The 12,488-nt window shown below is 44.5% G+C and overlaps 1 protein-coding gene across 7 annotated transcripts in view; it reads right to left on the bottom strand.

Moving 5' to 3' along the window:
- The window catches only part of Slc5a11 (solute carrier family 5 member 11), a 39,483-nt gene that overhangs the window by 10,627 nt on the left and 16,368 nt on the right, over positions 1-12,488 (bottom strand). For all 7 annotated transcript variants that reach the window (XM_076839950.2, XM_076839951.2, XM_076839952.2 and 4 more), the window contains 2 exons: positions 7,697-7,902; positions 2,815-2,950 (listed from right to left, as the gene is read on the bottom strand). In XM_076839950.2, the coding sequence (XP_076696065.2) occupies positions 2,815-2,950; positions 7,697-7,902 (342 nt within the window). The remainder of the gene's footprint in view (positions 1-2,814; positions 2,951-7,696; positions 7,903-12,488) is intronic.

Raw genomic sequence — 12,488 nt, 5'->3', positions numbered from 1 at the left:
TTATCTGTCAATCAACCAATGTGTTTACTTTATCTGTCTCTTCCAGTGCCAGATCTAAGTCCCACTAGAAGGACGCTCTGTCTGGTTCACCTAGGTGTCCTCGGGGTACTAGACGAAGGCCCAGCAGATAATTGGCTCTCAAACTATTTGCTGGATCAATGGAAGAAGAGCTAAATGAGCGAATCAATTCCTTCCTCTGGATTTCAGTTTCCTCATCTGTAAGATGGGAAGAGCAGTCACAGCATGACTTCACAGTGTCCTTTTGAGGATGAAGTTAAGCAGTACTGTGGTTCCTTGGTGTCTGGGGGGATTGGTTTCAGGACCCCCTGTGGATGCCAAATCTGCAGATGCTCAGTTCTATCTATAAAACGATGTAGTGCTTATATGTAACGTAGGCACGTCCTCTTGTTTACTTTAAATCACTCTAGATTACTTATAATGCCTGATACAATAAAAATATTGTTATACAGTATTGTTTAGGGAACAATAATAAGAAAAGAAAATATGTACATGTTCCAGATAGATGTGATTTAATTTATTATTATTATTATTATTTTGGTACTTGGGATTGATCCCAGGGGCACTTAATCACTGAGCCATATTCCCAGCCCTTTTTGTTTTTTGAGACAGAGTCTTGCTAAGTTGTTTAGGGCCTTGCTAAGTTGTTGAGGCTGGTTTTGAACTTGCCATCCTCCTGTCTTGGCCTCCTGAGTTGCCGGGATTACAGGATCACACCACCACATCTGACGAAAGTATTTTTGAACTGCAGTTGATGGAATTCATATTTATGGAATCCAGATCTATGGAGAGCCAAGAGTGCATGTATAAAATAGCAACTGGGAGAATTTACAAAGTGTCTCAGTCAGTCTCATGTCACTATAACAAAACACCAGACGCAGGCTACTTATGAGCTAAAGAGAGGTTTATTTTGGCTCATGGATCTGGAAGATGGGGTGGCCCCATTAGTCTGGGCTTCTAGTGAAAGCAGAAGATCATAACAGGAGCATGGAGTAGAGCAAATGCTATGTCTTGAGCCAGGAAGGAGATAGAAAATGAGAGAGAGCGAGCGAGAGAGAGAGAGAGAGAGAGAGAGAGAAATTGGGTCCTATAATCCCTCTCAAGGGCACCCCTCCAATGACCTTAGAACCTTCCACTGAGTCCCACAAGGTCCACAGTGCCTGTCTTTACTGCCCTCTGGAGACTAAGCCTTTGCATATGGATCTTTGGGGACATTCACCCAAAGCACAGTATATAATGCTTGCCGTGTGCCAGGACTTTCTTCAAACTCAATAAAGTATCATTATCCCCATTTTACAAGTGAGGATACCGCCAGGCATGGTGGTGCACACCTATAATCCCAGCAGCTCTGGAGGCTGAGGCAGGAGGATCACAAGTTTAAGGTCAGCCTCAGCAACTTAGCAAGGCCCTAAGCAACTTAGCAAGATCCTGTCTTAAAATAAAATATAAAAAGGGCTGGGGATGGGGCTCAGTGGTTAAGTGCCCCGGGGTTCAATCCTTGGTACAAACCCCCAAAAGAAACAAACAAACAAACAAAAAAACAAGCGAGGAAACAGAGGCCAGGGAATTGAAATGACTTATACAGGGTGGCACAGCTTGTATGTAGCAGAGCCAAGACTCAGGCCTGGGCGGTCCAGATCAGAGTCCGTCCCCATGACCACCACACTCTACTCAAGACTGCCCGGGTCTGGCCCCCAGCAAGCGCACCGTGAATGTTGCTTATGGCCACGTTGTTTGTTCACACCTCAAGCCTTGCTCGACAGCTGTGTGTTTTCCAACAAAGTACCACAAACCCCAAGATTCCACTTCTTGTCTCCCTGAGGGTTCTTCCAAGCTTGTACCCCCTTGTCCAGAGGCAGGGCCACTTACAGCTCCCCTGGGCTGGAGAAGCAGGAGCCCAGAGTTTAGCACCATGGACAGCACCCCAGCTTCCCTTCCCCGGCTCTGACCTCCTGATACATTAAGGGCCCTAAAGTCCTTGGACTAAACTGGGCCAACTGCAGAGCATCCCGCCCTCCCTTTCTTTAACACCATGAGGATAAGGCGCAGGGCGGGACACGTTCCACTGTCCACTCCCCTGAGTTAATGACAGCCTTGATGGAGGGCAAGAGATGGGAGCTTTCTTCTGTCCGGGTCCCGGCTCCTGACACCATGGTGGTGTCCACTGACGTCACCTACTACAGCGTTGTTACCCCCATCGTACAAACCTATCCCATTGCCACAAAAATAAAACCAAGTGCAGTGTTCCAGAGACCCTGATGTCCTCTGATATTTGTCAAGAAAAGTACAAATAAAAATGGTCCCACGGGCTGGGGTTGCCGCTCAGTGGCAGAGCGCCTGTCTGGCACGTGTGAGGCCCTGGGTTTGATCCTCGGCACCGCACAAAAATAAATAAATAGAATAAAGGTACTAGGTTCACCCACAATAAATTTTTAAAAAATGGTCCCATTAGTCCAAAGTTACCAAACTCCTGAGCTCCACACCAAAGCTTGAGAGGAACTTTCTCATGAGACATCAGAAAACTGACATCTGCAAATGCACCACTTTAGCCCAACTGTGATATAAAAATGCAGTTGACAAAGACCCCTCGCCCCGCCCCCCCATTGAATTTTCACTGAATGTGGCTGGGGACACCTATTGGACTTGTCCATTGAGCCCACACTGAGGAACAGAACGAGGTCAGCGGGTGCCCAGGACCCCTGCCACATTCTCTTGGGGGCCAGCAGCCATGTTTAGAACACCCTGCAGGGTCCCAGACTCACAGCCGGGGGCCTCCTCTCCCAGCCGTCGCCTCACCTGGAAAGAGGATGCGGCTCACCATGCCAGGGAACACCATTATGAACAGGGGAAGCACCTTCAGGTACGCGGCCAGCAGGGACCCTCCTTTGGCATGGGACAGGTTCCTGGCAGCCAGGGTCCGCTGAACAATCACCTGGAAGAGAGCGAGGATGGGCAGCAGCTGAGGTGGCTTGCTCCGAGGGCAGACCAGGTGTGCGCTGGTCCTGGGCAGGTGCCGTAGGTCTTGGTTTGCCTTGTGTGAACAAGCACCTCTTGTCCACCTCGGTCTCACTGGGCAAGCTGACTCCTCTGCCCTCTCCCTCTCCTTCCATCTAGAGGCGCCAGGTCTGGTTTACTGTGTGAACTCTGGAGATGGACACAGCCTGGGTTCTAATCCCGCCACCCCACTTCCTGGCTGCGTGACCCCCAGCAGACAGATTTACCTGTCTTTGCCTCAGTTTTCTCACCTATAAATCGGGGATCATACCAGGGCAGTTTTGACAAGTGAATGAAGCAAAAGGGTTTAGCATACTTAAGATGGTGTCCGGCGCATAGTAACTGCCCCATAAAAATCAGTGGCTGTTATCCACCTCTAGCTCTCAGATATGTGAATTTCTAGAAATGTCCTTTTAAGGGACTTAAAAACAGCCTACAACAGGGACACAGCCACATCCATGTTTATAGCAGCACAATTCACAATAGCTAAACTGCGGAGCCAACCTAGATGCCCTTCAGTGGATGAATGGATTAAAAAAATGTGGCATAAATACACAATGGAATATTACTCAGCAATAAAAGAGAATAAAATCTTGGCATTCGCAGGTAAATGGATGGAGTTAGAGAAGATAATGCTAAGTGAAGTTAGCCAATCCCCCAAAAGCAATGTTTTCTCTGATATAAGGGACTCATAATGGGGTAGGGAGGGAGAGCATGGGAGGATTAGATGAACTCTAGATAGGGCAGAGGGGTGGGAGGGGAAGGGAGGGGACGGGGATTAGCAAGGATGGTGGAACGTGAGGGACATCATTATCCAAAGTACATGTATGAAGACACGAATTGGGTGTCAAGATACTTTACATACAGAGATATGAAAAATTATGGTATATATGAACAATAAGAATTGTAATGCAAAAAAAAACGAGTACATGTATAAAGACATGAATTGGCATGAACATACTTTATACAAAGATATGAAAAATTGTGCTCTATATGTGCAATAAGAATTATAATACATTCCACTGTCGTGTATTTAAAAAAATAAAATCGATTAAAAAAAAGAGAGAGAGAGAAAAAAAAAGAAATGTCCTTTTAAGTTTAAACTGCTGCTTTTTCCTATGGATAACCAGAATCCTCACTGAATCAGCAAAGAATCCCTAATGGAAGAGTATCCAGAAGTAGAATTTGCCTTAAACATCACATCACACCCTTAATAATTTTTCAGTACGCTTGGATGAATACTCAGTCGTGGGATTATTGCTTCCTTAAGGTGCCAAAAGAGTCAGGAAACAGTCTCCCACTGGAGACCTGAAGCTATCACTGAAAAAAATTCAGGCCTCTCTTCCCATGAAGCGGTGTCTCCAAATATGAATTGAAGAGGGAGCTGGATCATTTTAAGAGTGAGCCACGTTGGGCTGGGGATATAGCTCCGTTGGCAGAGTGCTTGCCTCGTGTGCACTAAGACCCTGGGTTCGAGCCCCACCCAGAGGGTATGACCCTCTACAGGAGCCCCCAGGCCCAAGTAGTGGCCCCGCCTCACAGGAACGCTGAGAATGAGCTGAATACATAGGAGATGCTCAGCCAGAGACTGGCATGTTGCAGGGGCATCCATAACATGTTCAAATGTCATTAACTCTCACCAGCTGTGACTTTCCTTCTCCATCTCTGCCCAGGACAATCTGGAATATGCTCTCAGTGAATGCTGGGTGCTGAGCTGCCTTGCTCTTCTGTTCTGAAGGGGCCTAGATGAAGGGTTGGAGTGATGTGCATTTCCCACCCCCGCCCCAGCACACTGAGCCAGCACATCCTTTAGACTCTGGGGAATCTGGCTCAGCAGAAACCCCTCGTGGTCAACCAGAGTCAAGGGGGAGAGGGGAGCTTGGGCTTCTGAAGAGCGTTTTGAAAGATCCGATCCTCTTGCGCCAAGTCCTAAGGTTCTTGCATTACATGGGATGGAGGGGCCTTCAAGGGGTGCACGCTGGAATAAGAGTTTGCAAACTAAAGCAATGATTTGTACAAATTAATAAATACAGGTTGGTGGGCTGTGCCCAAAACAGTAACATAAGCCAGAGGACAAATGTCAATGTTGGCAACGGTGGATTTACCGTCCCTGGAACAAGACTGGGAAAAAATTTCTCACGCATCTCTGTTTTGTAACTACTAGGAGCTCCATTTGACACGTGAGAGAATGAGGCTCAGAGATGTGAAATGGCATCTCTTGAACCTGACCATGGACTTCACCTGGATCCATACCTTGTCTCAGGAACTCTCCTACCTGAGACTGGCTAAGGTGGAGAAGGGGGCTTTCTTAAAGGGGCAGCATACGCACGTGGCTCACATGATGGCCTCGAGCTCAGCTCTTCATGCACAGAAGCCCAGGGGTGGGACCTGGGCTTCATTCTCTGCAATGACACCTGCCTCGGTTCAATTGTCCAACCCAAGATCATCGCTTTAATTAAATTCTCATCAGGCCGGGGACAGTGGTGCACACCTGTAATCCCAGCAGCTCGGGAGGCTGAGGCAGGAGGATCGCCAGTTCAAAGCCAGCCTCAGCCAAAGTGAGGCCCTAAGCAACTCAGGGAGACCCTGTCTCTAAATAAAATACAAAATAGGGCTGGGGATGGGGCTCAGTGGTCGAGTGCCCTGAGTTCAATCCCTGGTACCAAAATATTCTCATCAACCCTGACTCTGCAAAAGAGCTTCCAAAATGGTACACAGATCTGTGATCTTTAGTGTAACAGGAAAGCACCCTATTTGAACGGGTGATAATTCACTGATTTAAATCAGAGCAGGGAAAGGGTCCCGTCCACCCCTGCTGGTCTCCCTCATCTCCCGCCCCTTGGGTTTCAGGTCCACCCAGAGTTTCTCTGCGTACCCACAAGCAAATGCAAACTGACTCTCTTCTGCCCCCTTCCCATCCTGTAATGTCTTTTAATTTTCTTGCTTATTTTTTCTCACCAGTTCCATGTTGGCCTTAAGACCTTGGCTCTGGCGGTACCCCCTGGTGAAACGCTTTCTCCAAAGTTACGGGAACACTTGCTCTCCTCCTTCAAAGGAGTGCAGAGCAAATACTCCTCAAAAATTAAAAATAGAACCGCCACCTGATCCAGCAATGTCACCCCGGGGTATACATGCGAAGGGCATGAAATCATAATAAAGGGACATCTGCACTCCCCTGTTTAATGGGGCACAATTCACAATAGCCATGGTATGGAGCCAACCTAAGTGGAGATGAAGAGGCAAAGAAAATGTGGTGCATATACACAGCGAAATACTATGCATCGATTAAAAAGAATGCTTTCATTTATGGCAACAGGGATGGGTTTAAAGATCATGTTTAGTAGACAAGTGAGGCACAGAAAGACAAATACCATGTGATTTCATTTGTATGTGGAATCTGGCAAAACTGAGCTCATAAAGAGTAGAAGAGTGGTTACCAGAGGTTGGGGAGGGTCAGGGGAGAGATGGGAGGAGATGGGTCAATGGGTACAAAGCTACAGCTGGAGGGCATGGTGGTGCATGCCTGTAATCCCAGTGACTTGGGAGGCTGAGGCAGGAGGATCACAAGATTGAGGCCAACCTCAACAACTTAGTGAAGCCCTAAGTGACTTAGAGAGACCCTAATAATTGAAAAATAATTGAAAAAAAAAAAAAAAAAACATGGCCGGGGATGTGGCTCAGTGGTTAAGCAGCCCTGGGTTCAATCCCTGGTACCAAAAGAGAAAAGAAAAGTTCGAGGGACTAGGGTGTGGCTCAGTGGCAGAGTGCTTGCCTAGCATGTGTGAGGCGCTGGGTTCGATTCTCAGCACCAAATATGAATAAATAAAATAAAGGTCCACTGACAACTAAAAAAAAAAAAAAGTTAAAAAAAAGAATAGAGAGAAGGAATAAATTCTGGTGTACTATTACATAGAAAGGTGATTGCAATGAAAAATATTGTGTCATATACATCAAAATAGTTGGAAGAGAGGATTTTGAATGCTCCCATTTCAACAAAATGATAAATATTCAGGATGATGGATAAGCTGAATATCCCGAGTTGATCATCACACAAAGTATAAATGTACCAAAATATCACATTGTATCCTCCAAAGACATGTAAGTATCTAGCAACTAAAAATTAATAAATTTAAATTTAAAAATAGAGTAAAATTCCCTCAAAATCTTGCTCAGGGTCACTCCCCCTCACTGTATTCTTGATTTTTCTTCTTCTTCTTCTTTTGGTAGCAGGGATTGAACCTAAGGGCACTTCACCACGGAGCCACATCCTCAGTCCCTTTTATCTTTTATTTTGAGACAGGGTCTCATTAGGTTGCTTATAGCCTCGCTAAGTTGCTGAGGCTGGCTTTGAACCTGCGATCCTCCTGCCTCAGCCTCCTGAGCAGTCTCCTGAGCAGCTGGGATTACAGGCACGCACCGCCATGCTCTTCCCCGGCACTTGAACAGGATCGATGGGCAAAGATCAGCAGCTTTGGATCTGCCATCAGCACCAGGAAGAGCAAAAAGCAAAATAACACGGAGATTTATTTAATTTAACACGCGGAAAGGAAGGAAGTCGTCAAGGAGCTGGGGAAACAGATGAGAGAACCGAGAGTGGGAGAGGAAATGGCCAATGTCAGCCACCCCGTCAGCACCCCGGGGGGAGAGGAGGCTGGGGGAGCTCACTCAGCCAGCTGCCCTGTACCTGATCCGTGCACCAGTACCAGAGGGATGGGATGGACATTCCAAACAGGATCCCCGGCCACGGGAGGTCAGACGTCACCGGATCTCGGAAGATATGGAAGGCGTCTTCCCGGGGCAGCCCACAGCTGCTGTTCTCGCTCCGGTTGCTAGCCAGGGCTGAGAAGTACTTCTCCTTCAGCCCGTCCATCCCGCCAACCGCAGCAAAACCTGCAGCAGAGAGGAAACCCCAGTCAGCCAGGAAATCAGGTCTGCATCCAGTGGCAAGGGGACAGATGGGGCTGGATGACGTCCTCGTGGGAGCAGAGCTACCAAAAAATGTCACCCCTTAAGGTTTCTGAACCTCTTTCCTTTTTTTATGCCTTTGTTAATGACTGTGCATCGCTTCTTAGAATAATAGATCTAAATGCACAATACAAAGCACAGAAGACTATTGAAAAGAAAACAGAGGGCAATCTTCAAAATACAGAGATGATTCAGGGCATATTCCCCCATTAGGAAGTAAGAGGTAGCAGTGCTTCTAGTAATGACTTAGTTCAGGAGGATGGAGAGTCAAACAGTATTGGAAGATATCTGCGGTGGCTGCCATGCCACAAAAGCATCAGGGATATCGGGTGGTATCAGAGTCACAGATGTTGCCGTGGTCTGTGTCCTACCCTTAAAATTGGAAATGGCAAATCGCAATGATAGATTTAGGAAAATCAAGATTCGGTACCCTGAATTTGGTCCATGGGTCCCAGGTTAAGACACCCGGCCCCCAGAAAATGGTCTTTTGACTTTGAATCTTCTCGGCTGTTCTCAATTCACGGATTCAAGGAGAGGGCCAAGGAAAATGGAAGACCTGGAGCAAGTCACGTCCTGAAGGTTTAGTTTCCGAGGTTTAGTTTCCTTTTCTGCTTGTGGGGACGGTGAAGCCACGGTCTCTACCGTGGGGCAAGGAGGCGCGTGATAATGCACATAAAATACTTGGCACACAAAACTGAGCTATTCCTGCAAACCGACTACGGTCTTCTGTGGCTGACTTTATTTATTGAAAGGATTCAAGATTGCTCTCTCTGGATCAAATTCTGCATTCCGGAAGGTCTTTTCCCCACTGCTGGGGGCTGAATCCAGGGGCAGTCTATCTCTGAACTCTGTCCCCAGTCCTTTTTACTTTTTTATTTTGAGACACAGTCTGTTGCCGAGGCTGGCCACAAAGTTGCAATCCTCCTGCTCAGCCTCTCCATCACTGGGACCACCTAGCTATTTTGTTTTTTACATGGAGGAGAGGAGATGGGTGTGACCACTTGGGTCAGAAAGACATGTAACCAGCATTCTGTCTCATCTTGACTGAGGATTGTGGTGAACAGTGGATACTGAGATAAAAACCAAACTGTCATCTTTTTGGAGACAGGGGATTGAACCCAGGGGTGTTTGACCACTGAGCCGCATCCCAAGCCCTTTCTATTTTTTGAGACAGGGTCTCACTAAGTTGTTCAGGGCCTTGCTAAGTTGCTGAGGCTGGCTTTGAACATGTGATCCTCCTGCCTCAGCCTCCCGAGTTGCTGGGATTATAGGGGTGTACCACCAATGCCCTGCAAAACTGTTATCTTGATGGTCAATTTTTGTCTCACTTTATTTCCCTGAGAAGTTATCCTTTTTATTACTTTTGACACATAATAATTATACCTTTTTTATGGGGCACAGTATGCTATTTCTTTTTTGGGGGGAGGGCTGTGGTACTGGCAATTGAACTCGGGGGCACTCGACCACTGAGCCACATCTCCAGCCCCATTTTTGCATTTTATTGAGAGACAGAGTTTCACTGAGTTGCTTAGTGCCTCACTTTTGCTGAGGCTGGCTTTGAATTGGCGATCCTCCTGCCTCAGCCTCCTGAGCCACTGGGATTTCAGGCATGCATCACCATGCCCAACACAGTATAATATTTCTGAATACACTTATGTAAATATATAATGTGTAATGATCAAATTAGGGTAATTTGTATATCCATCAAGTCAAACATTTACTATTTCTTTGTATTGGGAGTTTGGATGGGGAAAAATATATATTTTCATAAATCTATACATCATCCCAGTAGGATCAGAAAAAGGAACATTCAAAATCCTTTCTTCCAGCTATTTTGAAATATATAATAAATTATTACAAACTATAATCACCCTGAAAAATTACTTTGTTGGGGGCTGGGGTTGTGGCTCAGGGGTAGAGTGCTTGCCTCACACGTGTGAGGTGTTGGGTTCAATCCTCAGCACCACATAAAATGAAAAAACAAAATAAAGGTATTTGTCCATCTACAACTAAAAAAAAAATTTTAAATGACTTTGTGGTATTGATGAGTTTGATTTTGGTCCATATCTGGGCCCACCCAATGGGTGAACTTCATCTATCTTATGGATAGTTGAGTAAAGAATTATCTGAGAAGAGGTGAAACTGGAGTAGGCCAGTACTTCATGAGCTTTAATGTGCCTATGAATCACCTGGAAATTATTAGATTCTGATTCAGCAGGTCTGGGGCAGGGGCGGTGCCCAGGATTCTGGCTTGCTCATGAGTTCCCCTGTGATGCTAAGGTTGCTAAGCAACCGTCCATGGATCCCATACATTGAACAGCACCGATGTAGGAGTTAGCCAGGTACCAAATAAAATCCAGAGTCTTCTTAGCATGAATGAAAGTGAATGATTTTGAACATAGTCTTGATTTACTACACAATTTCTTAAGTTAGGTTTTCAGTTTTTCTTATTTTTTTCCCTCTAGGTAACCAAATAATTTTCTTTCTTTCTTTTTAATAAGTATATCTTATATGTTTCATTTTGTAGAGTTTATAAGGTAGCATCATTTTTCTCTGATTTTACTGAGATAATTTCTAATGTTAAGCAAAGGTTTGAATTCCTTCTTTAGATATTGAACTATTAAGTCTCCTAGTTTCTCTGGAGTCAAATTTAATAATTCATACTTTCCTGGAAAAGCATGAATTTAACGTGATTTTTTATGTTTATCGTCATAAAGCCGTGAGTAGTGTAGCCTGATAATTTAATGTTCTTCCTTTGGGTATTTAGTTCTTTTCCTCATTCCTAATATATTGCATTTATTTTTCTTCTTTTTCATTGATTTGATTTGCCACCATAGCTTATTGTTCTTTTCAATGAAATTAGTTGCTGGAGTAACACATTTTGTAGTTTCTCAATTCTAATTTATTCAATTGGGCTTTCATATTGATGGATACAAATGTTTTTACAGCTGAGAGCCATGGTGCAGCCTGTAATCCCAGTGGCTCTGGAGGCTGAGGCAGAAGGATCGCAAGTTCAAGGCCAGCCTCAGCAACTTAGGCCCCAAGCAACTTAGCAAGACCCTGTATTTCAGTCAGCTCTTTTGTGGCTGTGACTAAAGGACCTGATCAGAACAATTGTAGAGGAGGAAAGGTTTATTTGAGGGCTCCTGGTTTCAGAGGTCATAGTCCACAGAAGGCTGGCTGCATTCCTCGGGGCGTGAGGTGACACTGAATGTCACGACAGAGTGTGTGACAGAGGGAAGCGAGGTGACACTGAATGTCACGACAGAGTGTGTGACAGAGGGAAGCAGCTCACAGGACCAGCAGGAAGCGGAGAGAAACTCCACTCTCCAGATAAAATATGTACACCAAAGCCGCACCCCGATTCCCACACCCCACCTCTTCATTACCATTCGTTAATCCCTATCAGGGGACTAACCCTCTCGAATTGTCTTACACATGAGCTTCTGGGGACACCTCACCTCCAAACCATAACACTGTCTCTAACTAAAAAATAAAAAGAGTTGGAGATGTGGTTCAGGGGTTAAGCACCCTGGTTTAATTCCTGGTACCAAAAAAAAAAAAAAAAAGTTTTTACAGTATAGTGCTTAACTTCCTCTATTAAGTATGAAATAAAATGTTCTTATCATTTTTTTCTGAATAATTCATAATTGTATTTTTTTTTCTTTATGAATCTGGGAGTCTCACATTTGTGAAATCAAATAATCCTCCTCCTCAGTCTCCCAAGTTTTGGGGACCACAGATGCATACCAAGCATTTTTGGAAGACGGCTTTAAAATTCTAAGTAATCAGACTGAAAATCAATTTAAACTCATAGTTATGAGTTTAATTGTTTTTGGTTTGTTTTACCTGGGTAAGGTAATAGAATAATGTTAGCATGGGTATTTTTGTAAACTTTTAATATTTTTTCCATGATTGAGTTTTCTAGATTTTTCTGAGGATGCTGGGGAAACAAGAACATTCACTACTTTGCTAATGTTTATTTGTTTATGTAAATTTTTTTTTTACTTCTAAATATTTTTGTTTGGGCTTCTTGTTCTGTCATGTGTTAAAGTATTTCCATACTACTTAGTTTTCTGTCAGCTTCATTCTGACGAGTTTTGCTTTTGTGTATCTTGCTGCAATGTTATTTACACACACAGATTATATCTTTGCTGTCAATTTTCTATTTTGAATCTAAAAGATATTTCCCTCTGTGGAATCCTCTTTGCCTTATGTTATGCTTATTTTTACACATGCCACTTGCAAATTATAGCAACGGGGTTTTTTTTCCCACCCATACTAGAAATATTGAGTTTTGTGGAGGAAATAAACAATACGTAGCTGAGTAAAAGAATAATAACAGCACAACGCTGTAAACCCTCCACAGAGTTGATCATTGCAGTCAGTAGAGACTTTTATCTGATTTTCTCGGATTGAAACAGGTAATGCTTTGCATCCTATTTAATTTTTTTACTTTTGGTTGTGATTCTTTGTTATTTACCTTTTAAGGAAAAAAAAAAAAAAACCTT

Source organism: Callospermophilus lateralis, chromosome 19 (genome assembly GCF_048772815.1).
Source record: "Callospermophilus lateralis isolate mCalLat2 chromosome 19, mCalLat2.hap1, whole genome shotgun sequence".
NCBI classification, from domain to species: domain Eukaryota; kingdom Metazoa; phylum Chordata; class Mammalia; order Rodentia; family Sciuridae; genus Callospermophilus; species Callospermophilus lateralis.
The sequence above is the reverse complement of the archived record's forward strand: the minus strand, read 5'-3'. Positions and strand labels throughout refer to the sequence as shown.